Source organism: Ctenopharyngodon idella, chromosome 9, assembly GCF_019924925.1.
Source record: "Ctenopharyngodon idella isolate HZGC_01 chromosome 9, HZGC01, whole genome shotgun sequence".
In the NCBI taxonomy this organism is placed as follows: Eukaryota; Metazoa; Chordata; class Actinopteri; order Cypriniformes; family Xenocyprididae; genus Ctenopharyngodon; species Ctenopharyngodon idella.
Window position 1 is genome coordinate 22,905,182 of NC_067228.1, and position 26,588 is coordinate 22,931,769.

At 36.5% G+C, this 26,588-nt stretch overlaps 3 protein-coding genes, 1 long non-coding RNA gene and 1 other non-coding gene across 6 annotated transcripts; 3 read left to right on the forward strand and 2 right to left on the reverse strand.

Annotated features, from left to right (window-relative positions):
• The first annotated feature begins 1,415 nt into the window (after positions 1-1,415).
• Positions 1,416-12,070, forward strand: glb1l (galactosidase, beta 1-like). Its single transcript, XM_051904628.1, is given in 17 exon segments — positions 1,416-1,655; positions 2,040-2,206; positions 2,294-2,444; positions 3,759-3,819; positions 3,898-3,992; positions 4,412-4,592; positions 5,899-5,957; positions 6,058-6,179; positions 6,288-6,328; positions 6,424-6,542; positions 7,403-7,477; positions 7,555-7,644; positions 7,854-7,901; positions 7,903-7,968; positions 10,969-11,100; positions 11,232-11,447; positions 11,541-12,070. Coding segments are annotated over 17 exon segments (1,890 nt in total). The 5' UTR covers positions 1,416-1,592; the 3' UTR covers positions 11,745-12,070.
• Positions 12,071-13,452: 1,382 nt separating this feature from the next.
• On the reverse strand, positions 13,453-21,304 carry ankzf1 (ankyrin repeat and zinc finger peptidyl tRNA hydrolase 1). Its single transcript, XM_051904625.1, is given in 16 exon segments — positions 13,453-13,797; positions 13,919-13,989; positions 14,083-14,250; positions 14,634-14,745; positions 14,863-15,151; positions 15,719-15,880; positions 15,984-16,142; positions 16,224-16,322; positions 16,410-16,632; positions 17,539-17,692; positions 17,775-17,881; positions 18,831-18,920; positions 18,922-19,025; positions 19,115-19,217; positions 20,714-20,808; positions 20,894-21,304. Coding segments are annotated over 16 exon segments (2,193 nt in total). The 5' UTR covers positions 21,027-21,304; the 3' UTR covers positions 13,453-13,673.
• An 834-nt stretch (positions 21,305-22,138) lies between these two features.
• On the reverse strand, positions 22,139-23,818 carry LOC127519344 (uncharacterized). 2 transcript variants are annotated; one of them, XR_007931789.1, is made up of 5 exons: positions 23,583-23,818; positions 23,410-23,498; positions 23,019-23,156; positions 22,706-22,845; positions 22,139-22,612 (listed from the first exon to the last, which is right to left on the reverse strand). It is a non-coding gene; the product is annotated as an uncharacterized LOC127519344 (long non-coding RNA). The 2 variants fall into 2 exon arrangements; XR_007931788.1 differs by having other exon boundaries at positions 22,144-22,606; positions 23,583-23,810.
• A 167-nt stretch (positions 23,819-23,985) lies between these two features.
• Positions 23,986-24,058, forward strand: trnak-uuu (transfer RNA lysine (anticodon UUU)). The gene has a single exon. It is a non-coding gene; the product is annotated as a tRNA-Lys (tRNA).
• On the forward strand, positions 24,006-26,220 carry LOC127519342 (hatching enzyme 1.2). Its single transcript, XM_051906984.1, has 8 exons — positions 24,006-24,348; positions 24,422-24,473; positions 24,565-24,627; positions 24,878-25,027; positions 25,124-25,241; positions 25,321-25,499; positions 25,588-25,669; positions 25,750-26,220. The coding sequence occupies exons 1-8, from the start codon at positions 24,280-24,282 to the stop codon at positions 25,880-25,882; spliced, it is 846 nt and encodes a 281-aa protein (XP_051762944.1). The 5' UTR covers positions 24,006-24,279; the 3' UTR covers positions 25,883-26,220.
• The last annotated feature ends 368 nt before the right edge of the window (positions 26,221-26,588 follow it).

Below are 26,588 nucleotides of genomic sequence, written 5' to 3' on the forward strand. Positions count from 1 at the left end.
TTGAAGTATTAGTTGCTTTGTTTGCGGGGTTTCCGGGGTAACCGCTGCATTCTGCTGTTCCATCAGCGCCCTCTGCTGTCAGAGAGTGAACGTGCACTTTCATTCAGTGCATCTCCTTCACTCGTTGCACTCGTTCTGCCATGTGCTTCTCATGCACGTTGGGCTTGTTTAGCATCTGAGACTTACTAATTCGTTACCTCGATCTACTAAATCGTGCGCACGATTTAGCCTACTATTTTTTTCCTGCATATCATGTCCAGGGCTCCGTAGTCCGTACGTGTCCCTTTGATGCAGAATACAGCGGTGTTGTGCATTTTATACGGTTGATGGAAAGTATTCTTAAATGCATTATAAAAATGTAAATAATTGGTAATAAATTATTATTTATGGTATTTTGAAGTGCCCACGATAACAATATCGTGCATTTTCATTATCGTGATATATCGCATTACCGAATATCGGCACATGTCTAGTAACGAGTAATTTCATTAATCATAACAAATGTTTTGAAGTAGAATAGTAGAATAGCTAAGTTGCTATCTTTGATACTCAGTAAAACTACAAAGAAGCCAAAAAGATACTTAAGTACCTAATTACATAAGTACTCAAATACTTTACACCACTGTAAGAAACCTAGTTGGAATTTTGCTAAGACCAGTGGGCCCTAACCCTAGAATAACTAAACTGTCCCAGCTTGGTCAGGCTGGTCTGTTCTTGGCAGCCATGGGTGGAGTATAACCTCTAGCTCCCCCTCTTTGGAGCTCCAACTCCCCCTCTCTCGACCTACTGTGGGCATGATTGGTGGAGCTGCATCCCCCAACCACACCCTAACCCTATCTCTCACCCATTAAACAGGTTAAGGTCCACCCTTGAGCTCCAGAGAGGTGGAGCTGGAGGTCATTTGGCTCAAGCACAGGCTCTGCAGGACAGTAATGATCAGTGGGCGAGTCCATAAACAGAGGGGCGTTTTTGAGAGCAGGGTTTAGGGGTGGGGTCGGGTGAAGGGGATCATGTTCATTGCATGATATATAAACACCCACCAGTTTGAAAACACCCACAAATACAGAAACGTTTGTTCCGCAGAGACCTCATACTCAGTTGGCTCTGCAGCGAGCACCACTTGTGAAAAGGGGTGCAACAAAATATGATAATATAGGTTAAATAAATTATTTCAATAAATAATCATTATTATTATTTCAATAAATAATTTATTTTAAATAGGATCATAATAAACAACTCTTACACCAAGTATTGTTCATTGAGCTACTGTAGGCTGCTTTGTTACAGTTGTGCATTTTTACACTTCACTTACCGTATTAAAAAAAATTGAATCGCTAAAAATAACGTTCAGACATATGGTTCAGACCTGATCAGGCGGACTTTAGGACCCAGATTATGACTAAACAGAATACAATCACATGACCGTCATGTTCAAAGAGAAGAAACGCTGCAAATCTATTGTAGAGTGAAAGTGGACCGCTTTATGCAAAAATGACAGAACGGAAAAGTTTGAGCAGTTGTAATATTATTTCCTGATACGTTACAATCACGCGCTGGAATCATAATGCCAAACTTATTAGTTTGATTTAGAGATGAAGTCACAAATAACTTTCGTTTTAATAAGTCTGTGCATGTTGCCAATATTTTTTGTGTTGGTAAGTACCTGATTCAAAGTACACATCTATCACCTTTACACACTGTGATCAATTCGTTTTCATTAGCCTATGAAGAGATCCTGACGTGTATTTTAGACATAAGAGCCAAATTCATGTGACAGGGTTCCACCGATCATAGAAACCTGAAAAATATCAGGGAAATTTTAAAATTATGATTTTTAGGTCTGGATGAGTAATTATAATTTTATATAGTAATTTATAGTGTTGTTGTTTTTTGGTTTTTTTTTTTTAAATCATGTTGATTGTGAATGCAATCCATCATATACTGTTTATAATATTTTTAAATATGTTTGTGAGTCAAGTGGATTATTCCAACTACAAACACCCTCCACATTTTTTACTACATGACTTTTCTGTTTTAAGGCAGATTCATGCTCATTTTCCATTGACTACAAGAACAACTGCTTCCAAAAGGATGGAAAACCATTTCAGTACATTTCAGGAAGCATCCACTACTCCCGCATCCCTCGGCAATATTGGAAGGACAGGTTGCTCAAGATGTACATGACTGGACTAAACGCTATTCAGGTGTATGTGGAATAGTGCAGCAGTGCAAACATTAAGTACATACTTATGTTAAACATCTTGCCAAAAATCTTTTAAATGCTTTCATGCAGGTATGTGCCATGGAACTTCCATGAGACTGTGCAGGGTTTGTTCAACTTTGCAGGAGACCGAGATCTTGAGTACTTCTTGAACTTGGCCAATCAGACAGGGCTGTTAGTCATCCTGCGACCAGGGCCGTACATCTGTGCAGAATGGGAAATGGTGACGGTTATTTCCTTATGTTGCTAAATTTGAATGGTTTTGAAATGTGATGTTTATATCACAATAGGGGGATGGTGTCATGTGTCTCTGAGTGTGATTATGAGAATATGACTTCTCAGGAAGTATGTTTTTAAGGGAATAGTTCATCCAAAAATGATATTTTCTTGTACTCACCTACATAACGTTCCAAACCTATATGGCTTTCTTTCTCCCATAGAACACAGAATGAGACGTTTAGCAGAATGTTCATGCTGCTCCTTCTGTACAATGAAAGTGAATGGTGACCAGGGGCTGTCCAGCTCCAAAAATGACATTATAAAAGTAGTTTATAGGCTTGTGCACTATATTCTGAGTCTCTTGAAGTCACACAATAGTTTTGTGGGAGAAAAAGACTAAAAATTAAATCAGAAAAGGTGTTATTAGAAAAGCACTTTTAAGTTTTGATAAAACATCTTTTTTCCTCTACAAATCTATTGTATTGCTTAAAGTATGGAATACACTACACAAGTTTTTCTATTATATGTTAGGACATACTACTCTGCTTTTCGTATACTATATAGTAGGGAAGTGTTCTATTTCGGACGCAGCGTATGTGTTTTAAAATCGGCTCAAAATATCAAACATGTTTGATCTTCTCTGACTGAATGGAATCTTAGTCTAAAGCTAAAAAAATCAGACTCTGTGCCCATCATACACTAGAAATTTCTGTGAAATCTGTCAACTCAGACTGCCAAAAATCTGGCTAAAACCTTCTGCAACTATTGTCGACTACTCCTTGGCAAAAGTCAGTGCTTCTCAACCAATGAACTCCAAGGCCTAATGTCCTCAACGATATTTGTTATGGGCTCAATGACTTTTTCAATTGTCTTTGATTTTCTGAATGAGGAGAATAAGAGTTTTTTTTTTTTTTTAAATACTTTTTACTTGCTAGTTTTTAGTAGTTTTTACCCAATAAAATGGAGTCTTAAGTATTTTTTTGTTATTTTACATGACTTTTCTTGGTCTAGAAATCACTCAAAATTAGGCTACCTCATTTATCCAGGTTTTCCAAAAAAAAAAAAAAAAACAGTTGTTAAGACTGTGAATTAAAAAAAGAAATATCCTTGGGCGCCCCCTTGGATGTTTGCTGAGGCCCCAAGGTGAACCCGGACCCCTAGTTGAGAACCATTGATGTATTATTATGAAGACTTGGAAAATGGTGCAAGGATTTGATTTATTATACTAATAATAATTAGTTCTGGTCAGAACACAAAAGACAGCTGTGTGATTGTTATTTTGTGAGTTATAAATTGTGGGTTCTTATTTGTCTGATAGGGTGGTTTGCCTGCCTGGTTGCTACAAAAGCCAAACATTATCCTTCGTTCAGCTGACACAGGTATATGCTCCTTCTGCATGAGACATGACTTCACATAGGGTCAGGCCTGTCTTTAATGGTAGTGTTTGTCTCTTTCAGAGTATTTAAAGGCAGCGAGTGACTGGTTGGCTATGCTGCTCACTAAGATGAGACCGTGGCTTTATCAGAATGGAGGAAATATCATCAGTGTGCAGGTACAATGTAAAGCTAGCATTTATTAAGCAAGTATACAAGCATTATAAGGCACATTTGTCCAATGCAAGGTACAGTATAGTCTCCAAATTAAGGGGTCAGTCTCCCTGGATGAACCTGGCATGACGTTCTCAAGGACACAATGTTGATAGCTGGGTTAGAACCAACAAATATTTTGTAACCAGCTGAGATATTTAACTACTATGCTGCTCCACCCAAAGAAAAGATTACAATAATATTTATTTACTGAGTAAGCAATTGCGCATAATAACAAAGAACTTCTTACAGTGACTGATGCTCATGTTTTGTAGGACCGAGAGCCTGTATACTGTACTTATGTTGGGTGTTGACATGTAAACAGTGCTTTACAGTGTATAGACAAGTATGGCGGTTGAATGTTGCATGTTTACTCCTTTATCAGGTTGAGAATGAATATGGCAGCTACTTCGCTTGTGATTATAACTACATGCGGCATCTTCACACTCTGTTCCGTGTATTCCTGGGGGAGGACGTCATTCTCTTTACTACAGATGGGAACACGGATAAAGAGATGAACTGTGGCACACTTGAGGGTCTGTATGCCACTATAGACTTTGGCACAGGTAAGGCAGAAGTGAGGACAGTTCTGTCTAAATTGTACTGACCTCTGCACTATTTTTAAGACATTTTAACTAGATTTTAGCCCTTGTCACTAATGCATATCCAGTTTAATGCCATAAACAAAAATTGCAGTTCTAAAATTCATTATAAATTAATTTGATAAGATAAAAAAAAAATTAACCAGTTACCAATGTGTCACGATTGGGTCCTCTGCACCAGATCTCCTGGGCCGCCAGAGGGAGCCCTCTCCCGAGTATTAGGTTCTATTGGACTACAATTCCCATACGCCCACATACCTGGGACTGATCACGCTCGCACCTGCCGCCAATCACCTCATTACCCATGCACTATAAAACACCCATTCTCACACAGCTCCGTGCGAAGTCTTGATCAGCCACGGTTATCATTTCTGAGCGGTCTTTCCTGTTTGTTTGCCCGTTATCGATTGGACTGTTATTCTGGACTGTGATTCTTGCTGCCTGCCTACTTGACTGCCTGTTATTGTTTATTCCTGCCTGCCGCCTGCCTCGACCTCTTTGCCTGTTCCAGTTTACCCTGTCTGCCGCCTGCCTCGACCCTCTGCCTGTTACTTGGTTTATGATTCCTGTATTGCCCTTGTTGTTGAATAAACTGCAAATGGATCAATACTCTTCTGAGTCGTTACACAATGACTAACTTATTCAGATAATGTTGTTGTTTACAAAAATTACTCGACTTTTACATAACAGCAATTCGTTCATTTATTCACAAACCAAAGACGACAATAAATTGGCAAATATTTAGATTGCAAAAAACTTTATAATTTAAATTATAGATCAAAAATTGTAATTTAATAAATAAAATACACTATATACATTTATTTATAAATAAATATAATTAAATTAAACAATTATCATTATTAATACTACTAATATTATTAAATGAATAATAATTAAATAGTATTATTAAATATAAATATAAAATGAAATATTATTATTAAATATTATTATAGCATGCATAATACATATGATGTTATGTCTAATGATTTTTCATTATTGTGTAAAAAATACAACTAAAATAATCTTTCAAATAAACGTTTAAATCATTTAAAAGTTTCTTCATATCAGCTATGTACACTTAAACATCAAATAATCAGTATCCGACTATTTAAAAAAAAAAATATATATATATATATATATATATATTGCTTGATCTCTACCTCTCTAAAATTTATAGCCTTAAAAATATAGTAAATGCTCAAGCTTGGATGTGAAAAGTCACACAAAGTCCTTGTGATGCTATTCACACTGTAACATTTTTCCCCTTCAGACACCAATATCACTACAGCCTTCGCCCGTCAAAGGAGGTTCGAGCCTAAAGGCCCGCTGGTAAGTAAGATGTTTTAGAAAACATTCATGTATTGATTGTTTATTTTTCTATTTTTTTGAGCTGTAAGTTGTGGCAGGAATTCATGTGTCATGATTTCAGGTGAATTCTGAGTTCTACACAGGCTGGTTGGATCACTGGGGTGACAAACATGCTTCTGTGGACACTGACAAAGTGAGCAAAATGCTGGGAGAGATGTTGTCCATGGGTGCCAGTGTGAACATGTAAGTAACATTTTCTATAGAATAATGAGTGTAAAGCCATTAGTTTGTTTGTCTTTGTACTTAAATTCAAAATGAATAAACTAATAAAAGGTTTTCTTCTAATCACAGGTACATGTTTGAGGGAGGAACGAACTTTGGCTACTGGAATGGTATAATGCTATCTCAGTGCACCTGTTCTCATATCCATGACAATATTTGGTAATGCAGTCATCTTAATGTGCAACTGTAATGTTATCACTCATAGGAGCGGACCATGATACCAGGTTTCGGTCTGTGGTGACCAGTTATGATTACAATGCACCTTTATCAGAGGCCGGAGACCCAACTGACAAACTGCTTGCCATCAGAGATGTCATTAAGAATGTAAGAACGTACAAAATATAATACATTCGGAATGTACATCTATACTTGTATGACAGTATCTGATTTACAGGGGAAAAAATAGTTGGTAGGGCTGGAAGGTATGACTGTATATATTACCGTTCAAAAGTTTGGGGTCAGTACTTTTTTTTTAATGTTTTTGAAAGTCTGTTATGCTCACCAAGTGATCAAAAATTCAGATTGAAATATTACAATTTAAAATAACTGTTTTCTTTTTCTTTCAGTTTTCAGTCGCATGATTCTTCAGAAATCATTCTAATATACTGATTTGGTGTTTAAGAAACATTTCTTGTATTATCATTGTTGAAAACAGTTGTGCTGCTTAATGTGGAAACTGATACATTTTTTCAGGATTCTTTGATTAATAGAAAGTTAAAAACAACATTTATTTTAAATAGATTTTTTTTTAACTTAAGAATTTAATGTCACTTTTAATGCATCTTTGCTGAATAAAAGTATTAATTTCTTTTACACACACACACACACAAAAATTATTGTCCCTAAACTGGTAGTGTATACTTTGCGACAGTAGAAAGGACTTTTGTATGTTATTCACATGTAAGAGTGACAAAGAATTTACATTCTAAATAAAAGAGAAAATAATCAAATGAGGTGATCATACATTTGTTCACTGGATCATCTGAAATATTACATCATAGTTAATTAATATATAAACATTTTATGTTTCTGATTTTTTTCTATTTCCAGCAAAAAATGGTTACTGTGATATCAAATTTTGTTGATACTGCTTACCCATACTAGCTAGTATTTGTAACTAGCATCTTTTGAGTAACAAAACAGATGTCAATTGATATGTAGTAATAATATGTGTTTGTTTTCAGTTTCGTGATATTCCAGTTGGTCCCATGCCACCAGCCACCCCAAAGCTCGCTTATGGCTTTGTTACACTTCAGAAGGTTTGAATATTTCACATTGCAAAACTTTATTAATTTGCATGATTTCTTGCCCATAAAAGTCATTTGTTCTTTCCTAGGTTGGCAACATTAGCAGCTTGTTAGATACGCTGTCACCTCAAGGTCCTGTACGATCTAAATATCCTTTGACATTTGAGGAGATTAAACAAGTAGGATATTTAAAAGAACTTAATACAGTCCATGAATGTAATTATAATTCATAATGTTTTATGTTATTGAGTTTAGCCAACCAATAAAGGCCAATGTTGTATTTTCATATAAATAGCTATAGATGTGGATATATGGTATGGGCTTTGGAGGTTGGTCTTGGATAAGTGTAAAAGCTGGTCTGAGCTTGTGTTATGTCAACTGTGTGCAGTACTATGGCTTTATGCTTTACCGAACGACACTGGCCACGGAATGTTCCTGAGCCGACCCCTCTCATCTCGCCCCTCAATGGCATCCATGATCGTGCATACGTCTCTGTGAATGGGGTGAGCAGACCACTTGTTTGGGTCACGCTAACGCAATGTTTTGTTCTCGCTGTGGTTAGTCAGACACTACAACAGTGTGTATTACCAAAAACCACCGTTTGCAGTTTAAAGGTGCACTCAGTTTTTTATGTCCTAGAGTACAAATTTGTACACTTGAAGAAAGCAATAATCATTTTAAAAATGTTTAAAACAATGTACACTCACATGAGATGAAGACTTTATTCTAAATAGAACGGGGAACATGGGGAATCATGTTGAAATCATATGACAAGCCCCCATGGCACAAAACACCTCCATCCAAGACTATGTTTAGTATGAGAGAGAAAAACCAAACAAAAAGGAAGAAAAGACAAACATCTTTAGTGTAGAGCAGTAGCAGTTAATAATAAATAAACTTAATGCATCCAGGCCAGTAGGTGTCAGTATAAAGTCAAAGGCTATTGCGATGAAGATGAGCCATTTAAATTACTAGGTGCGTTCCATTCGACAGTGGCTGCATTTAAGTATACTTTATGCCCTTCCCACGCTTGCTTCCCTCCAACTTGTTTGCTCGGATGTATGTCATTGCTTACATTGCACAAGTGCTCACTACTGGGGGAACCCTTGCAATGGGTTTAAATGGAACGCACTAAGCCCTTGATTAATGTGGGTAAATTAAGTGCGAGCACTACAAGTTGCTGTTGTAATGTCACAATCGTGTTGCATTGTGGTCTGTGGATCTACCAGAAGTGTACATATAAGTAGACATGCTGTCCAAATAAACTTCTCTTGTCCACTTGACGAAGTTGAACACACTTCAAATGGCGACAGTGATTCCCGAGGGGGAGTGCTTAGGGAAGTTTGCGAGTATGTGTCTAAAAGTGGAGTTAAAGGGATAGTTCTTCCAAAAATGAAAATTATCCTATGATTTACTCACCCTCAAGCCATCCTAGGTGTACATGACTATCTTCTTTCTATCAACACATTTGGAGATATATTTAAAAATATCCTTAGTCGTCCGAGGTTTATAATGGTTGTGAATGGGTGGCCACATTTTGAAGACAAAAAAAAAAATGCATCCATCCATAAAAAAATGAATCCATATGACTCCAGGGGGTTAAGTAGTGCACAATGACATGACGTACTATGCGTTGTAGCGTAGGACATAGTGCAGTACATCATGGGGTAGTGTAGAACACCATGGCATTGTGTACTTCATCACGGAAGTTAACGCTTTTTGGATGTACGTCAAATGCGTACGGAGTTAATGCGTACGTGCCGAAAGTTCGTTATTTTACTTTATAAAGTTTTAAATAAGAATACTTCAGGGTGTCCGCGGGTCCTTAAAAAGTCTGAAATATATTTTTCCTAATAAAAGGCCTTAAAGTCTTAAAATGTCTTAAATTCAGATTCGATAGGTCTTAAATATTTTTCGTCGCATTACCGCAAAAATTTCTATAGTCTGACAGACCCAATGACTGACTGATCATTGGACAGAAGATTTTTTTTTTCTTGCGGTAGTTATTGCGTTGCATCATCAGAGAGAATTGAGGTAGCAGGTAGCTGTAATAGGTAAGCGCAAATTTAATGATAAATGGCTCGAGAAAGATGAATTCTCTTGGTGGCTGAGGCCGGTGCCGGTAAATGTCTACTAGGCAAACTGCACCGTTTGTAGAAAATGCAGTCAGATTTTCCTGCTTTTTTTTTTTTTTTTATCTCTAGCTGATCACATGCCTGATATATTATGTATGTATGTATATATATGTGTGTGTGTGTGTGTGTGTGTCTTTTCATCGCATGTTTGGTCTTAAATTTCATGTAAGGTGGTATTAAAAAGGTCTTAAAAAGTCTTAAATTTAACTTGTTCATATCTGTAGATATCCTTTTGTCTTCAAAATGTGGCCACCCATTCACAACCATTATAAACCTTGGAGGACTAAGGATATTTTTAAATATATCTCCAATTGTGTTTGTCTAAAAGAAGATCATTCACACCTAGGATGGCTTGAGGGTGAGTAAATCATGGGGTAATTTTCATTTTTGGGTGAACTATCCCTTTAAACGCTGTGCTTCACAGGGTATTCCGCCATTTTGAGTGAGATTTAAATCTGAAGGAAGTTCAAAATGCATCGTGTACAGCATAGCAAATAAAGGAACGTTGATACATCACTTACAAAAAGTGCAGAGGGAAATATACCCATACCCAGTCATTGCGCATTTCCCCAGTACTAAGAATAAAAAGGTTGAAATGAAATTAAAACAGTGAAAATGAGATGAGCCTTCGGCGTTATTAATATTATAGTTTAATAAGTCCCAAGTGTGGTTTGTATACAGATGTTTGCAGGTATGAAGTGTGCAAGATGCAACACTGCAACTAACATGATTACGGTTAAATAAGACAAAATACACATCTAATATAACCAAAGTATGTTTATTTTCATATGCAACATCATATCAATAACCAAGGAACATTGCTGCCATACCATGGGTGCAGCAGCCGCAATGATATTACGCAGCGCCTGTGACCCCCTGCTTGCACAGGGAGCGTGCCTTGCAACCATGGAGACATTTGTGAGAGACGCTGCGTAATATCATTGCGGCTGCTGCACCCATGGTATGGCAGCAATGTTCCTTGGTTATTACGCCGGAATGACAGTATAGTTCCTAGTCATATTGGCCTAGAAAATCGCAACTTTTAATTTTCCGTCTGACTTAGTACACGATGTAACTACAGAAGAGTAAAGTTTTAAATAGGAAAAATATTGAAACTCTTTGGTCATTTTTTAACGAGATGCTAACGGTCTAATCAGATTCAATGAACTATGCTAAGCTATGCTAAAAGTGGTACCGCCAGACCCGGAGATCGGCTGAATGGATTCGAAAACGGTAAAACTCAACTGTTTAACTCTAGGGGAGTTGGAAAATGAGCGTATTTTCAAAAAAAGTGGAGTGTTCCTTTAACCATTATATTAACCATGGATTTGGAAAATCTTGATTGAAACTAAGTTTGTCTATGAGCAGGTGTACCAAGGGATTATGGAGAGGGACACTGCACTGGTGATAAATGTTACGGGATGTCAAGGGGATCAGTTGGACATACTCGTGGAGAACATGGGCAGGGTTCATTTTGGCAGTTATATCAATGATAATAAGGTAAGTTATACTAAATATAACATTGTTCAGGATTTGCTAATATTCCTTAAACCATCTGGGAAAATTCCATTTAGAATGAATAAAGGAAATTAAAAATTATACATCATGTCTACTTCCTCTCTATTTTTCAGGGTCTCTTGGGTAACCTCATTTTGGGAAATGACGTGCTCACTGATTGGTCAATCTACCCACTGGACATTGACACCGCAGTAGCCAATGGCTGGCTGCAGTCGGCTCCCTCAGGGTCAGGGATGGAAGCAGAAGACGGACCAATGATCTACTCTGGAACCTTGAAGCCTACAGGCCTAGCATGGGACACTTTTGTAAAACTTAATGGATGGACTAAGGTCAGGCACATTATTCATATAATAAAGAATATCTAGTATTTGTTATTGTTTTAGACTGGACCAGTTTTGTGTAATTCTGTTCTTCTCTCTCAGGGTCAGGTGTGGGTAAATGGGGTGAACTTGGGAAGGTATTGGCCGCAGAGGGGCCCCCAGCAGACGCTGTATGTCCCCGGACCTTTTCTTAGTGCCACTCAGCCAAACAACATCACAGTGCTGGAGCTGGAAAGAGCTCCATCACACAACAGAATCCTGTTTATGGACCGACCTCAGCTGGACAACACTGGGCAGAAGACATAACAACATACTCTAGCAGTGCCTTTCAAAATCCTCTTGCTGTTATGTGATAAACCAGTTATCTGCATCATCTCTGCTCAAATCTATAAAGTATTACAGAGAAATTATTATACATAATACATGATAATACACTGTAATATTTGCCACATTTGGCCAATTTACTGGTCAGTTGATTTGCTGGTAAAAATGCTAAGTTTTTCCACACTAAAGTGCAGAAGTGAATTTTAGTGAATTTTGACAAATATAAGAATCCTTGATGTGCATTAAAGTTAAAGGATTAGTTCACTTTTAAATAAACTTTTGCTGTTAATTTACTCACCCCCATGTCATCCAAGATGTCCATGTCTTTCTTTCTTCAGTCGAAAAAAATTAAGGTTTTTGATGAAAACATTCCAGGATTTTTCTCCATATAATGGACTTCAATGGACATTGGACACCAAACGGTTCAAGGTCCAAATGACAGTTTCAGTGCAGCTTCAAAGGGCTTTAAACGATACCAGACGATGAATAAGGATCTTATCTAGCAAAACGATAAGTCATTTTCGAAAAAAATACAACTGTATATGCTTTATATAAACAAACGTTCGCCTTCTAAGTGCCTCCGCCAAAACCGCATTTCTGTATTCTCCAAAAAGCTTACGCTGTATGTCCTACGCCTTCCCTATTCAACTTACGGAACGAACGCAGCGCCAGTTACATTTTTTCCGTAAGTTGAATAGGGAAGGCGTAGGACATACAGCGTAAGCTTTTTGGAGAATACAGAAATGCGGTTTTGGCGGAGGCACTTAGAAGGCGAACGTTTGTTTATATAAAGCATATACATTAAAAAAAAAAAAAAAAAATCGAAAATGACCGATCGTTTCGCTAGATAAGACCCTTATTCATCGTCTGGTATCGTTTAAAGCCCTTTGAAGCTGCACTGAAACTGTCATTTGGACCTTGGACCCCGTTTGGTGTCCAATGTCCATTTAAGTCCATTATATGGAGAAAAATCCTGGAATGTTTTCATCAAAACCCTTAATTTTTTTTTCGACTGAAGAAAGAAAGACATGGACATCTTGGATGACATGGGGGTGAGTAAATTATCAGCAAAAGTTTATTTAAAAGTGAACTAATCCTTTAATCTGCTTCAAAAGAAGATGATATAAATCTCAGAATCACAACACTATATTCAGCTTTTTTGTGCGCCAGGCATTATGTAAAATATTTTGAACAAGATAAAAGCATTCTAGCCACTCAGAAATAAATTAACAATAAAATAAGTAAAGGAGAAAAAAAAAAAAAAAAAAAACACAGTGATGTCCCTGTCTTAATTTAAATGACTAGCATTCTGTGGTGTTAATCATATACCTTTTGTTTTGTTTTATCACAAATCACTGGTTTGTAAACAATAATACACCAAAAGAATGATTTCAAAACTGGATTCAAGCAAGAAACTGTATTTTTAAACTCTAAAACTGCTGCAGCTGCCAATCCAAGTGGAAGTATAAATTTAACAACATATCCTTTTGTGATTCCCCAGTATTTTTGCATTTTTCAAACAAAACACACCATGATTTGACTTTACAGTTCTGAATGAACTATGATATCTCATTTCAAGTATAAATGAAGATAGAACTTTTTTGATTCACAGTGGTTGGTCTGTGTCCTGAGTGAGTCGAGAAGTAAAACAATATCAGAGTTAATGTTAAATTACAGAAACTAGACACGGTTTACTTAAATATTTTGCCCATTTATGATTTATTGATCATTCTCATCCATTTTAAGGTAATCCTTCTGTCGAATTCTGGTGATTTTCAAAGACAACTATTAGTTCCATGATATGTGTACTGTAAAATTCAATTAACTCCCATAAAATGTGAGATGAAATATGGCCACAATATGACACTACTCCTTCCCTTCTTCTAATGCGGTGTGGTAGGATGTGAGAGGTCAGGGCCGGGCAGCAGCATTGGCTTTGCGGTGGGCTTGGACACAACGAGGTGTACAGAAAGAGTAGTCCAGATATTCAAAAGGAATCTTCCCCAACAACGACTCTCCACACTGAAAGCATCTCCTATCAAAACATTAATGATAACAAAACTTTGATTTTAGGGTAAACTTTTCCTTTAATCATGACTTGCATAAAGGACACAGTTATTTCTCCATAGAGAGATTACATGATAAGAAGATAATACCTAATGGTGGTGAGTGTTACTCCAGTTGTGGCCATATGTTCAGCCAATCTCCTCTCTGCAGCAAGAGCTCGCTGTGTGACATCAGAAATATGACACAATCAGCCAACGACAAGATCACCCACATAACAAAGAGCAACAGCAAGAGGAAGAAAGAAAGCAGTCACCTTCTCTCTGTCACTAAGAGCTGTGAATCTCCTCTTTTCCTCCTCCTCTTGCTGTTTCTTAAGTTTCTCTTCTTTTTGCTCTTTCTCTCTCTGTTTCCGTGCTGCTTTTTGGGCTTTCTTCTTCTCTGCCTTTTTGGACTCAATTTCTTCAGTCAGTGGTCCAGGAACCTTAAACACATTAAAGCAAAGAATATACAGCAATGAGTGACGGATTTATTACTTTGGGTTGCAAAGACAAGGCAGCTGTATATACAAAGGTGTTGAATTTTTTATTTTAATAATTTTATTTAATAAACCTTTGTATACAGTGGTCTGAGACCACTAGTCCGGAAAAAAAAACAATGTAATGACAAACATTTGTATCTTCAATTTTAGTAAAAAAAAAAAAAAAAATTGTTTCAATTGTTTCAATTTGTTTGAATTGAAAAACAGAATAGTTTTCATTGGTGGCCTTGTGCCTTAAATTAATACAAAAGTTTTATTTATTTATTTATTTATAATCAAGTTTTTGTTTGTGCTGCTAGTCATCAAAACAATATAAATTTGTCTACCTGTGCTTTAGTGTAGTCATACTTGTGAGGGTGTTCGGCCATGTATTTTCTGAATGTATTTCGGGTATCTTTTTCAGGAGCAACAACATATGGAGTCTGTCCTTTCTTATCCCTGAAAAAGAGATTCTGTTTAGAATTGAATGACCCATCTGGCCTCATGAAAACGTATTCAAGCAATCCATTTATATTGCTGCTAATCGATTATTATAGTGATCCTGAATGTGCGTACTTGTTAGCAGGATCACTCCCTGCATCCATTAACAGTTTGATGACTGATTTCTGTCCGGCTGCAGATGCCACGTGCAGCAAAGTAAAGCCTGCTGAGTCTATGGGCTTGTTGAGAAGACATGAAACCCTTGAGGTAGGATTCTCTTCAGTTTTCCTCTCTCCTCCATCCTTTTCCTCTTCCTGGTCCTCTGGTAGTTGCAGGAGGGAGCGCAATGATTGGATGTCCCCTGTTTTACAGGCAGTGTAGAGAGCGTCCCTCAAACTGTATTCCCAAGACTCATCCAGTTCATCTGAAAAGACAGGAGGAATACTGTGATGGCAGGCAATTCTCAACTTAAAGGAGCCATTTTATATTATAATGCCAGTCATGTTTATACACCAAAATCTAGTTTTACATCACCGTTCAAAATATTTGGGTCAGTAAGAGTTTTTAAATGTTTTTGAGAAATTGCTTACCAAGGCTGCATTTATTTGATAAAAATAAAATAAAAACATTAATATTGTAAATACATAAAAATAATTACAATTTAATTTAATATAATATATTTTTATTGTTATCAATGTTAAAAACAGTTGTGCTGCTTAATATTTTTGTGGAAACCATGATTTTTTTTTAGTAATCTTTGATGAATACAAAGTTCAATAGAACATTTATTTAAAATAGAAATCTTTTGTAACATTATAAAATGTCTTTACAGTCACTTTTGAACAATTTAAAGCATCCTTGCTAAATAAAAGTATTAATTACTTTCTGCCCCCAAACTTCTGACCCTCAGGATTAAAATGGCCATGTTTCTGTGGCATAAAGGCTTGAGGCAACTGCGGGTTGGCTTTCGGCTCCAATATCAGTGTCTTACCTTCTTCTGGCTGATGTTTTTTGCCTTTGGGTTTCCTCCTGCTCTTTGACTTCTTCTGAGTTTCTTTACAGTTGCCTTCACCTTCCAGTTCACCTTCCAGTTCACCTTCTTCCACAGTTTCATCATCTGCCTTTTCTTCAGTTGTGTCTCTGTTGCATGAGTCTAAAGTCAAAAGAAAAAGAAAAAAAAAGACAATGATGTACATAAACTTTTCTATCTTTACTAAAGTAAAAACATTTTACTTTCATTCTGCAAAGGTCTTTACCTTCTCTTTTCTCTTTCCGTTTCCTCCTTTTCTTCTTATTAAGCTGTACCTCATGTTCTCTGAGGTGCAGAGTTCCCAGTGTCACCTCCACCATCTCTAGCGTTCCCGAGTCTTCGTTCCCTGAACTTTCTACTTCACCCTTTTCTTCCTCTGCAGGCACTGTCCACAAAAGAGTCCTTAAATAAGTGCATTTTTTTCAGAAACACGGCATTTAAGACACATTCAAGTGTTCAGACGCACCATTAGTGTTTGGGATTGGATCACTAACAGGTTTAGGAGTTTTCTTCTTCAACACTCTCTTCGATGGACTGAGAATACTGGAGATTTCTGAGTCTTTTTCTGAAATTTAACAGGCGTTCATTTTAAAAGAAAGACATTAAAAGATTGTATAGAAAATATATTAAACAGTGGTAAATCTCAACGTACGATAAACATGTAGAGTTGAGAGCAGATCAAAGACTCGCTGAACTTCACTAAATGTTGCTCTACGTGTGGCAAAAGGAAGTACACGGACTCTCTGATCTTTTTTGTCCAGTGGTGCATTACGGCCTCCAAAAAACATGGTCTTGTTGTAACTTGGTGCTCGCAGAAAGATGGCACTTGTCTCCTTCAAATACTCAGACCAGCTTTCCAGAAGATCATGAATATCCTGGTTAAAATGGGGCATATACATCAATAGAGTGCAACAGTGTCCACCTTCTTTTTTAGTGGTGCTGGTTCTGGAAGTTTTTTTTTCATTTATTTTTCCATAGGGATTTAAAATAAAAGTCTTTGTTAAAGACTTTAAAGACATTAACCAAACCAACCTGCTATGAGGTAAATAATAACATTACAAACTTTTATTTGAAGTAAAAAAAAAAAAAAAGTATGAAAATCGTAAATTTACAAATGTACAAGACTGTGTACATGACGGCTTTAGTGAGGGAAAGAACTACAATCCCATGAGGTGTTGTGAACAGCACAAACAAATAAAAAACTATGGAGAAACATAAAACTACTTATTTGAAAAAAATGTATAATATATATAAAAACAATATATTTTAAGTTTATTGCAAAATGTGTACATATATACAAATATTTAAGTATTTTGAGAGCATATGGAGACTGACTCAATTACATCATTCGCAGTGCTTTATGGTAGTGGGCGGAGCTAAAGAGCTCTCTTAGCAGGTTTTGATTGTGGCGACTCTGATTGGTGGAATTTTCTGTACAGCATCATGGGTAATGTAGTTTTTCACCACAATTTCTGCTGTTAAACAAGTATTTTAAAAATAAGTTGAAATAATGCAGGCTGACAGCTTCAACAGAAGCAAACACCATCGACTAACAATGTCGTATCTCACAGTAGGGCCATCTTTTTAAGTTATTGTTTAAAATCAATTTCCCTATGAAAAAAATTAATGAAGTTTTTACCTCCAGAACCCAACTGTTGCACTCTATAACGATTCCAGACTCATAAATTCTATCCTAGTTGGTGTTATTCAAGCTTTTATATATAACAAAGGGTGTAAAATCAAAATGGACATTTATATTAATGAACTCAGTGGATTCGTACCTTGTGCAGCGCTGCCTCATTGTAACGCCTCAGGGCTGCTCCTGCAGATTTAGGAACGTGGCTGCGGTTCTGAGAGTCCCTCAGTCCCTGCGAAGTCCCTCGCTTTGCTCTCACTGTGTACCGATGGAACGTCTTATGCTGCAGAATCTCTTTTCTATACATTACACAAATCAATTTGGGATTAATAAACTTTGAAATATTTGTGCTCATAGAAGAACTTTAGAACTTTGACTGACCCCTTAAAAACCGCTCCAGCAAAGTGTCCACCACCAGTCATCAGAATGACCCAAATAGTGTTGTTTGCTATTTTCAGTAAAGAGGAAACCAAGTCTTCTTCGTTGTCCTGAGTATGAATATGATAACAGAATTAGATGAGACAGAAAGAATAGTGCTGCAACTTGGTCCTAAAACCTGGAAATGTGTTAGCATTTTTTAACTTTCCCTTCCATTGTCCTGAAGTCAGTGTTTTTTTGTTTTGTTTTTGTTTTTTGGTTAAATGCCTGAAATAAGCTCTGTGGTTAACACAAGCTTAAGATATTTTCACACTTTATCCTATGACATAAAATACATCAATAATATCACACTCGATAATTTTTAAAGCTTTTACTTTTCAGGTGGCTAAATGGGACAACAAAGGTTGTTGGGGACAATAAATATCACATCAAAGAGGTAAACTCCTACTGACTGGTCCGGTTTTACAGCCTCAATTGTGTTTATACTCACACTCTTGGTGTATGAAATGTGCTTATTCCCATTTTTGAACTGTCACCATTTAAAAAAAAAAAAAAAAAAAACATGGATTGCTAAAGTCAACAGATTTTATTAATAGACCTACCAATCTCTGTGTAAAATTAAAACATGATGCTGCCATCTTTCTAAAGCCTGTAATTTGGCTCAAAATCTCAGGTGAAAATTGTTCATTTTGACCCCCTCTACAAAAGTAAAATACTTAGTAAATATTCATCCATGGCATTTAATATTTTGGCTTTCATCACTATTTATGGTTCTTTCTTTATTTATGTGTCTTTTTCAGAAAAAATATTAACAAAATCAAAAATTGTAGCCAGGGAAGTTTCTGAAATTTGGTTCATTTGACACGGAATGACCCTATTGATTTTCATTTTTCTCCTCTCTCCTATCACTATCTGTTTCTACTCAACAGCCCTAAACAAAAAAGGCAAACATGCCCAAAAAAGAAAGAAATTCACCCCATCACTGAGTGGGTATTCTTCTTAACAAAGGATCTGGCATGGACTAACAAATCTCAAAAAATGACGACTACATTTACTCACTCTCTTGCCTTGCAGAACACAGCGATACAGTGACAGGTACTGTCCCTGCATGTTTTGAAAGACTATTTTGGTGGAAAGTCGACATGGTGACCTGATTTGTGTCCTGAGCACTGTCTTTCTCCTCAGGGGCTACTTCATCTCCAAGATCCTCATCCTCACTGTCTGAGTCTGAACCCGAAATGCTTGAAATATCACCTGTTGATAAACAGGAAAACGGGAAGATTACACTTATGCAACTGGATGACATAAAAGAATTGGGGTCTTATGAGCACTCATGAATCTACCTGTCCCAGTCTTCTTTTCAAACTCCTCAACTGTGACCGCTGATTTTCCTTCCAGCCTCTGTCTCAGGTTGAAGCGGTGCCAGTCAAGTTTGTAATGCTCCATCTGATCAAAGATTGGGACTGCATTAACATACATATTGAATGTCTTTCTATCCCTCACGCAAAGCTATCATATGCCTTTAAAAGGCTTGGAATATAGCACAGTAGTAGTTTGGATTACATTAATGGTACTTTACAGTGCTTTTTGGTCACTATTCATTTTCCCTGTATGGAAAACCGCAAAATCAACACTATGCTTAATATTTATTTTTATGCTCCATTGAAGACAAAAAAATAAAAAAAAAAAAAAATGGGAGGAGGAAATATATGCATGAATGCAATTCAGTATTTAAATGGATGTCTAAACATATATACATAAATAATCAATAGTTTATTTATATATTTATCCATTGTTCTTAATCCGATTATTTCATTCACAATGCTTCATGGGATTGTAGCTCTTTCACTGATTAAAGCCATTAAGTACATAGTATATACCTTTGTCTTTTTGTCCTATTTTCAAATACTTTCTTGCTTAAAATCAAAGTTTTTAATGTTGTGATTCAGCTCATAGCTGGTTGGTTTGGTTCATGGCATATACCTATTTAATTAAGACCCTATGGAAGTAAAAAAAAAAAAAAAAATAAATATGGAATGGGACCCTATGGGAGTTTTTCCATAATCTTATACAGCAGTAAACGGCACACCTAAAGCTGAAATTATCTACAAAACAAAGTTTTTTTGTTTTTGTTTTTTTTTACAAGAAACTAATGATTCACAGACCTTTAACACTTTTTTTTTTTACTACAATCCTAAACTGATCGCATCAGCAGTGTAAAGGATTAGTTCACTCCAGAATTAAAATTTCCTGATAATTTACTCACCCCCATGTCATCTAAGATGTTTATGTCTTTCTCGCTTCTGTCTAAAGAAAATAAGATGAATTTTTTCCATATAGTGGACTTCAACGGGGACCAATGGGTTGAAGGTCCAAATTGCAGTTTCAATGCAGCTTCAAAGGGTCCTACATGATCCTTGACGAGGAATGAGTGTCTTATCTAGCAAAACGATCTGTCATTTTCTAAAAAAAAAAAAAAAAAAAAAAAACTTTTTAAACCACAAATGCTAGTCTTGCACTAGCTCTGCGATGCGCGTCCACGACTTCACGCATTACATAGTCAATAGCTTTTCCAACTTAACTACGTAATGCGAAGTCGTGGATGAGCATTTGTGGTTAAAAGTATATACTTTTTTTTTTCTTTTTTTTTAAAGAAAATGACCAATCACCTCGCTAGATAAGACCCTTATTCCTCAGCTGGGATCGTGTAGAGCCGTTTGAAGCTGCACTGAAACTGCAATTTGGACCTTCAACCCATTGGTCCCCGTTGAAGTCCATTATATGGAGAAAAAAACATGGAATGTTTTCCTCAAAAACATTAATTTCTTTTCGCCTGAAGAAAGAAAGACGTCTTGGATGACATGGGGGTGCGTAAATTATCAGGAAATTTTAATTCTGGAGTGAACTAACCTTTCAATCACTCATAAGGATTGGCTTTTTACCTGCTCCTCACGACTCTCAAAACGACACTGACAGGCCAAGCAGAACATCCTGTCTGACACCTCTCCGGCAGATACTGTCTTCCTTGCTCCAACATCTGTTAGTATTATGAAGTGTATGGAATATATAAACACTTGATCAGCAGCCTATGTGATCTCATTAGAGCAGTCTGATTCTCTTACCCTCACTGGACGCTGTAGCAGAGGGCTGGGGAGGTTCGGGATCACCCAACAGCCCAGACACCTCTCTCAAACCTGCGGTCAGTGTCTGATCAGCACACAGCGAAAACACACTCCGCAGCTCCGGGGATGCCATGTTTCACTCGACAAAATAAACCACCATCACCTAAATACACGAGTAAAATAGGAAGAAAGATGGCACGTGCTGACAGCAAGAGAGAGAGAGTTTGGGAAACGACAGAACAAATATTGTGAGTGACCTTTAGTCATTACACTAAACATCCGAAGAATCGGCACTGCTGATAAAACCAAAGCAATGTCCATGTTTTCTCTCAATTTGACAGCTGCTTCTCTACCAGAGTAAAGCCTGATTCAACACTTGCTGTAGGAGAAAGATAACACTGCGCTGCTGTCTCTAAAATTCAGCTAAATTTACTATAAATGGGATCAAAGTGAATGTATTTATTTACCTTTTTGGCAAAAACATGAGTCCCTTACGACGTGACTTTATATATTCAGTCCGAATAAGCTGACATGAATCATATTACATTACTTACGTGTTTGTGCTCTACGGTGGCCGACAAGCGTCATAAAACTAGAGCGCGAACGTCCACTAAGAAGTTCAACTCAGTGCATCCTTGTGATTGTATCAGTTTTCTTAAAATATTACGGTAGCAATATATTTTCATGCAAAAAACTGTTAAATAACTAAACAGAGAAAAATAATGTGAATTATTTTCCAAAAGAAATTATTGAATCTGTAAAATATTTATTTGTTTTAATTTTTTTGTGTATCATGCTCGATTCATTTTTCATATGTATTTGCATATGGTTTTTCGGACAAAAAAAAAAAAAAAACTTTCCCAAAGTTTTACAAAAATAAAAGTTCCACAGAAGAAAGTCATACCAGTTTGGAACAACATGAGCATGAGTAAATGATGACAGATTGCTTTCCATGAAATCAAAATTGACCATTTTTATTCAATACTGCAGTATTTATTATAAATGATTTATCATGCACATTATTTTTTATTGTATTTGTGCCCTCATAATCTTTAATCAAAATAACTTCCCCTCCCTCTTGTATCTCTTCTCTGAAGATATGACATAAAGTTTACTGTCATGAGGGCGGGACAACCTGTCACCCACATTACATCACAGCAATAGCAAACCACAACCATCCAATCAATTCCTGATGGACAAAATCTATCCCACCCTACATATTTTCTAGTGCCAGAAGCCGTTTCACTCAGATATACATCACAATAGAAAAGAAAAGACTATCACAACTTCTGTTTCACATTCATTTTAACATTTTATTTTTTCTTTGAACTGTCTTTCTGAAGGTGTCTCCAGGCTAAATTTGAAAACTTCAACACATCTGTTTGAATTGATCATTGCCAGAGGACAATCTTTTGAATCATGAATCATTACACTTCTTTTCAGCAATGACCTCCGATGAACATTTTAACTATGCTTAAAATTCTTAGAAATAACAGAAATAACAAAAGAAGTTAGAAATAACAAAATACATGATGGAAAAAGTCACTATAGTTTTACATGTTTATTACAGCCTAATTTTAGCAAATATAAAAAATAAATGTTGCTTTTTTTGATGTTGTGTTCACTTCCGTGCTCTTCTTTTTCTCACTGGCTTTTCAGTAGACTTACTCTGGCTGGATATCCCTGGTTTATCTAGATTTTCACCCTGTGAAACTAGAACTTGAGATCAGTTAAATATTAACAACACATTATTCTGCCAGTTCAGTACCTGCAAACTCCAAGACTCTGGCTAAAGATTATGACAAGCTGTACCTTCCTCTATGTTTGAAGAAGCTTCCGCCAGTGCTTTCCTCAGCTGCTCATGTTTGAGCTTCAGATTACGCTCCTGCTCCAGCAGGCTGCCTTCCTCCTCCCGCAAACTTCTCAGAAGAGCTTGTTTCGACTCCACGGTGCTGTAACACACTGGCTTTGAAGAATCAAATGTATCTATGGACAAGGTCTTTAACCAGATTCTTATTAGATCAAAAACTAATCCATAACACAACATATCCTTTAGAAGGATCAAACTGAACAATAGAAATACAGAGGCGGCTGGTAGATCAGCAGTGTGACTAGATGGTCATACCTAGACAAAGTGAGTTCTTCTAACTGACCGGCAAGACTTTTCTTCTCCTGCATGAGAGCGTCCAGTTCAAGCAGTGAATTCCAGAGGCCTTCGTCCATCTGCACCATCATCATCATCCTTCGGTCCATCTCCTCTCTGCTAAAGTAATATTAATAGGAGCTGCTTCATGTCTGCAATAGAAAGGGTGCCTCAAACCCTGATACATGTAGCTAAATAATTACTTCATAAATGATAATATATTATTAACTTTTAAATAGACCAAGTTGTTCTGTAAGGTATTAGACGATAAAATGATGGCATCCTATGATTTTCCTACTATGTTTAGGTCATAAATAACTCATGAGTCTTCATTTGAGACAGATAATGATGGTATAATATAAGTATTAATTACCATTTGTTAACAACTTTGTTTACTTGCTCCACCTCGTCTTTAGTAAGCTGTAGTTCAGTCTTGGCATCCTCGATTTGTTTTAACAAATCCTGACAGCAAAAAAACAAAAAGTGAGTCACTCAAACGCATATGAAGTGTGTAGCATTCGTACTAACTACTGTGGATAAACACACGTGGCCACGAATCTCGCCTGTATTTCTGTGTTGTCTTGAAAGATGATGTTTGAAGAATTTCGTGGGGTCTCCATTACAGCAAAGCAAAACGTATTCTTGCACACATACCGATTTTAATGGGTTTTGAACCACACCTACATCTCTACATTTTCAGACTGCAATTAAACTGGTAATTCCAGAGTAAAATCTGATTGGATGATCAGTCACGTTCAAAGCGACTGTGAAATACAATATACACGCAAATGACTCCACGTAGCTGGAGTTTATTTTGGATTCTATGTGTTTTTCTGTTCAATTGAAAAAAAAATCGTGATATTTTTACGAGACCGATATTAAATTCAAAGAATGTGAAAAGCATTGCACTGAACTCTTGTCATCTCCGTCTGAAAGCGGACATTCCGTAGCCCGGATAGCTCAGTCGGTAGAGCATCAGACTTTTAATCTGAGGGTCCAGGGTTCAAGTCCCTGTTCGGGCGGCAAAGTTTTATGTGATGGCGAAATAAATAAAAACACCTAAATTATACAATGAAAATAGTAGTTAAGTGTGTGTAACAGAATGTGACGATTAAAAACAGCGTAAAGAAGAAAAACAAACATTTGGGTGGCCACTGAAAGTACACATTATGTAACAGGAAGCTGGTGAAGAGTACTTAAATGGTAGGCAGCATGAACCTAGACAGCAAACCTCAGTGCACTCATGGAGTACACAATGGTTATCATCCTCTTCTTCTTCTTAGCAGGACCATGTTTATCCCTGCCTGCTCAGGTAACTATGAGTCAGTGTATGTGTTGTGTTGTTTTTATTAATCAAATCCACATATTTTGCATTTATTCTTCAGATTTCCTCTCACTCGAATTTTGGAGCAAGAAGACAAAGGAGAAGCTATTCTGGTAAACTGTATTATATTAATTATCATTATTCATTAAAAATCAATTACATTTTTGAACAGTTAGGCTACATTACATTTTATCTCTTTCCCAGATGATATGGAAGAAAACACTCAAACTGCAATGGACAAGATCATTGATGTAAATGACTATCAAGGTAAAGCTTTTGCAGTGTAAGTCTATGAAGATGTGAATGTTCTAGCTTCTGTTTTACTGTATAATAATATCTCTTAAAAATAAAAAGTTCACAGTGATGCCATAGAAGAACAATTTTTGGTTACAGAAGAACTAAAGAGCCTTTTTTCTACTATACAGATCATTTTGTGCAATGGAAAAGTTCCATGGATGTTAAAAGTTCTTCATGGAACCATATATGCCAATAAAGAATCTTTATTCTTCTGCTGTAGGCGTCTTTTCGGTGGATGGCACCGACCTTAGAGAAGGAGATATAGCCGTATCCGGTAGGAGTCAGAAGAACTGTTTTGCCAGGAGCTGCCTGTGGACCAAATCTGTGAATGGAAATGTGTACATTGCATACTCACTCTCCCATGTGTACAGTAAGCAGGCTTTTTAATTTTCATATAGAGAGCTGGCCACAGTAATTGCTAACTAAGTAAATCTTGTTATTTGGTTTCGATTGTTCCTCTGCACAGGCGAAGCAGATGTGAAGAACATTAAGAAAGGCATGGAACTCATTGAACAGGACACTTGTGTGCGCTTCGTGCCCAGAACTCACCAGAGGGACTACCTGGACATTCAGCCCAAAACAGGGTATATATTTTCTATATTTATTAGATACTGCATGATTATTCTGAGTGATTCTCATCATTTTTGATGATCAATACTGTAGGTGCTGGTCATATCTGGGGGCACGTGGTGGTAGACAAACCATTTCTCTACAGACACCCGAATGCACCGGGTCAGGGGTCACCGTCCATGAGTTAATGCACGCCCTGGGCTTTGTGCATGAGCAATCCCGAGCTGACCGGGACAAGTATGTTACCATCATGTGGTCCAATATATGGAAAGGTAAAGCAGCATTTGTATATTCCCATATTATACTTAAAAGTCAATATGTCATTTTATTGCTCACTTATTCTTCTGTTCATAAATATAGACAGGCTGAGGAATTTTGAAAAGTTTAAAACAAACAACTTGGACACCCCCTATGACTACGGCTCTATCATGCACTTTGGAAAGTATGTCAACAAACATTTGAAATCATAACTCAGGGATATAAGAAACTGCAATTATGTAATTATATCCTTGGTCATTTCAGGTATACCTTCTCTGAGGACGGTGAACCTACTATTGTACCAAAAAGGAACTGGAATGTGAAGATTGGACAGAAATTTGGGCCCAGCGACTTGGATATAATGAAGATTAATAAACTGTATAACTGTAATGTGTAATGAAATCAATTTACAACAACAAATGATCCATCACAAGGCTAAAGTCTGACATTATTAATGAATTAATGCTTTACTTTTAACATTTTAACATTTTGTTTAAGGTAAAATGGCTGATTGTGAAGATTGCATATATATATATATATATATATATATATATATATATATATATATATATATATATATATATATATAATTTGATTATCAATTGATTACTAAGAATATTCATTTTTAACCTGTAACCTGCTGTTTCAGTTATTTCTATATTCTTTCTTACTCTGATTTTGACACCTTGATGTCTTATATAAATACATTACATTAATAAACCCTGTCCATAAAAATATTTTCTCTGATATTTCATTTAAGCTTTCATTGCATTACAAAATAATCATTATTACAGGTGGAAAAAAATCTCCAAATGACAGTTAAATCAATCAAACTGTTGACAATCAAGTTAAATAAATGATATAAGTAGTGTTCAGATTCAGATGATCTCAGAGCTAATAAATACGTATGGAGGCATCAACACCATGAATTACACAAGCTGAGTTTAAAACAAACTGTTATTCACAGTAATGCAAAAATGATAAGTTTAAGAAAAGGGTGATGGTTGTTTATTTGCACCACGTGTTGGTATATTGTAAATACAGCGCGAATGATTATAAGGAAGAGTTTGAACACCATGCACATGTTCTGCTTGGTCAGGGCG

Coding starts and splice junctions, on each gene's coding strand:
- LOC127519342 (XM_051906984.1), top strand. CDS start 24,280: ATGGAGTACACAATGGTTATCATCCTCTTCTTCTTCTTAGCAGGACCA. Junction 24,349..24,421: donor GTTTATCCCTGCCTGCTCAG/GTAACTATGAGT, acceptor TTTATTCTTCAG/ATTTCCTCTCACTCGAATTT. Junction 25,242..25,320: donor GACATTCAGCCCAAAACAGG/GTATATATTTTC, acceptor TCAATACTGTAG/GTGCTGGTCATATCTGGGGG.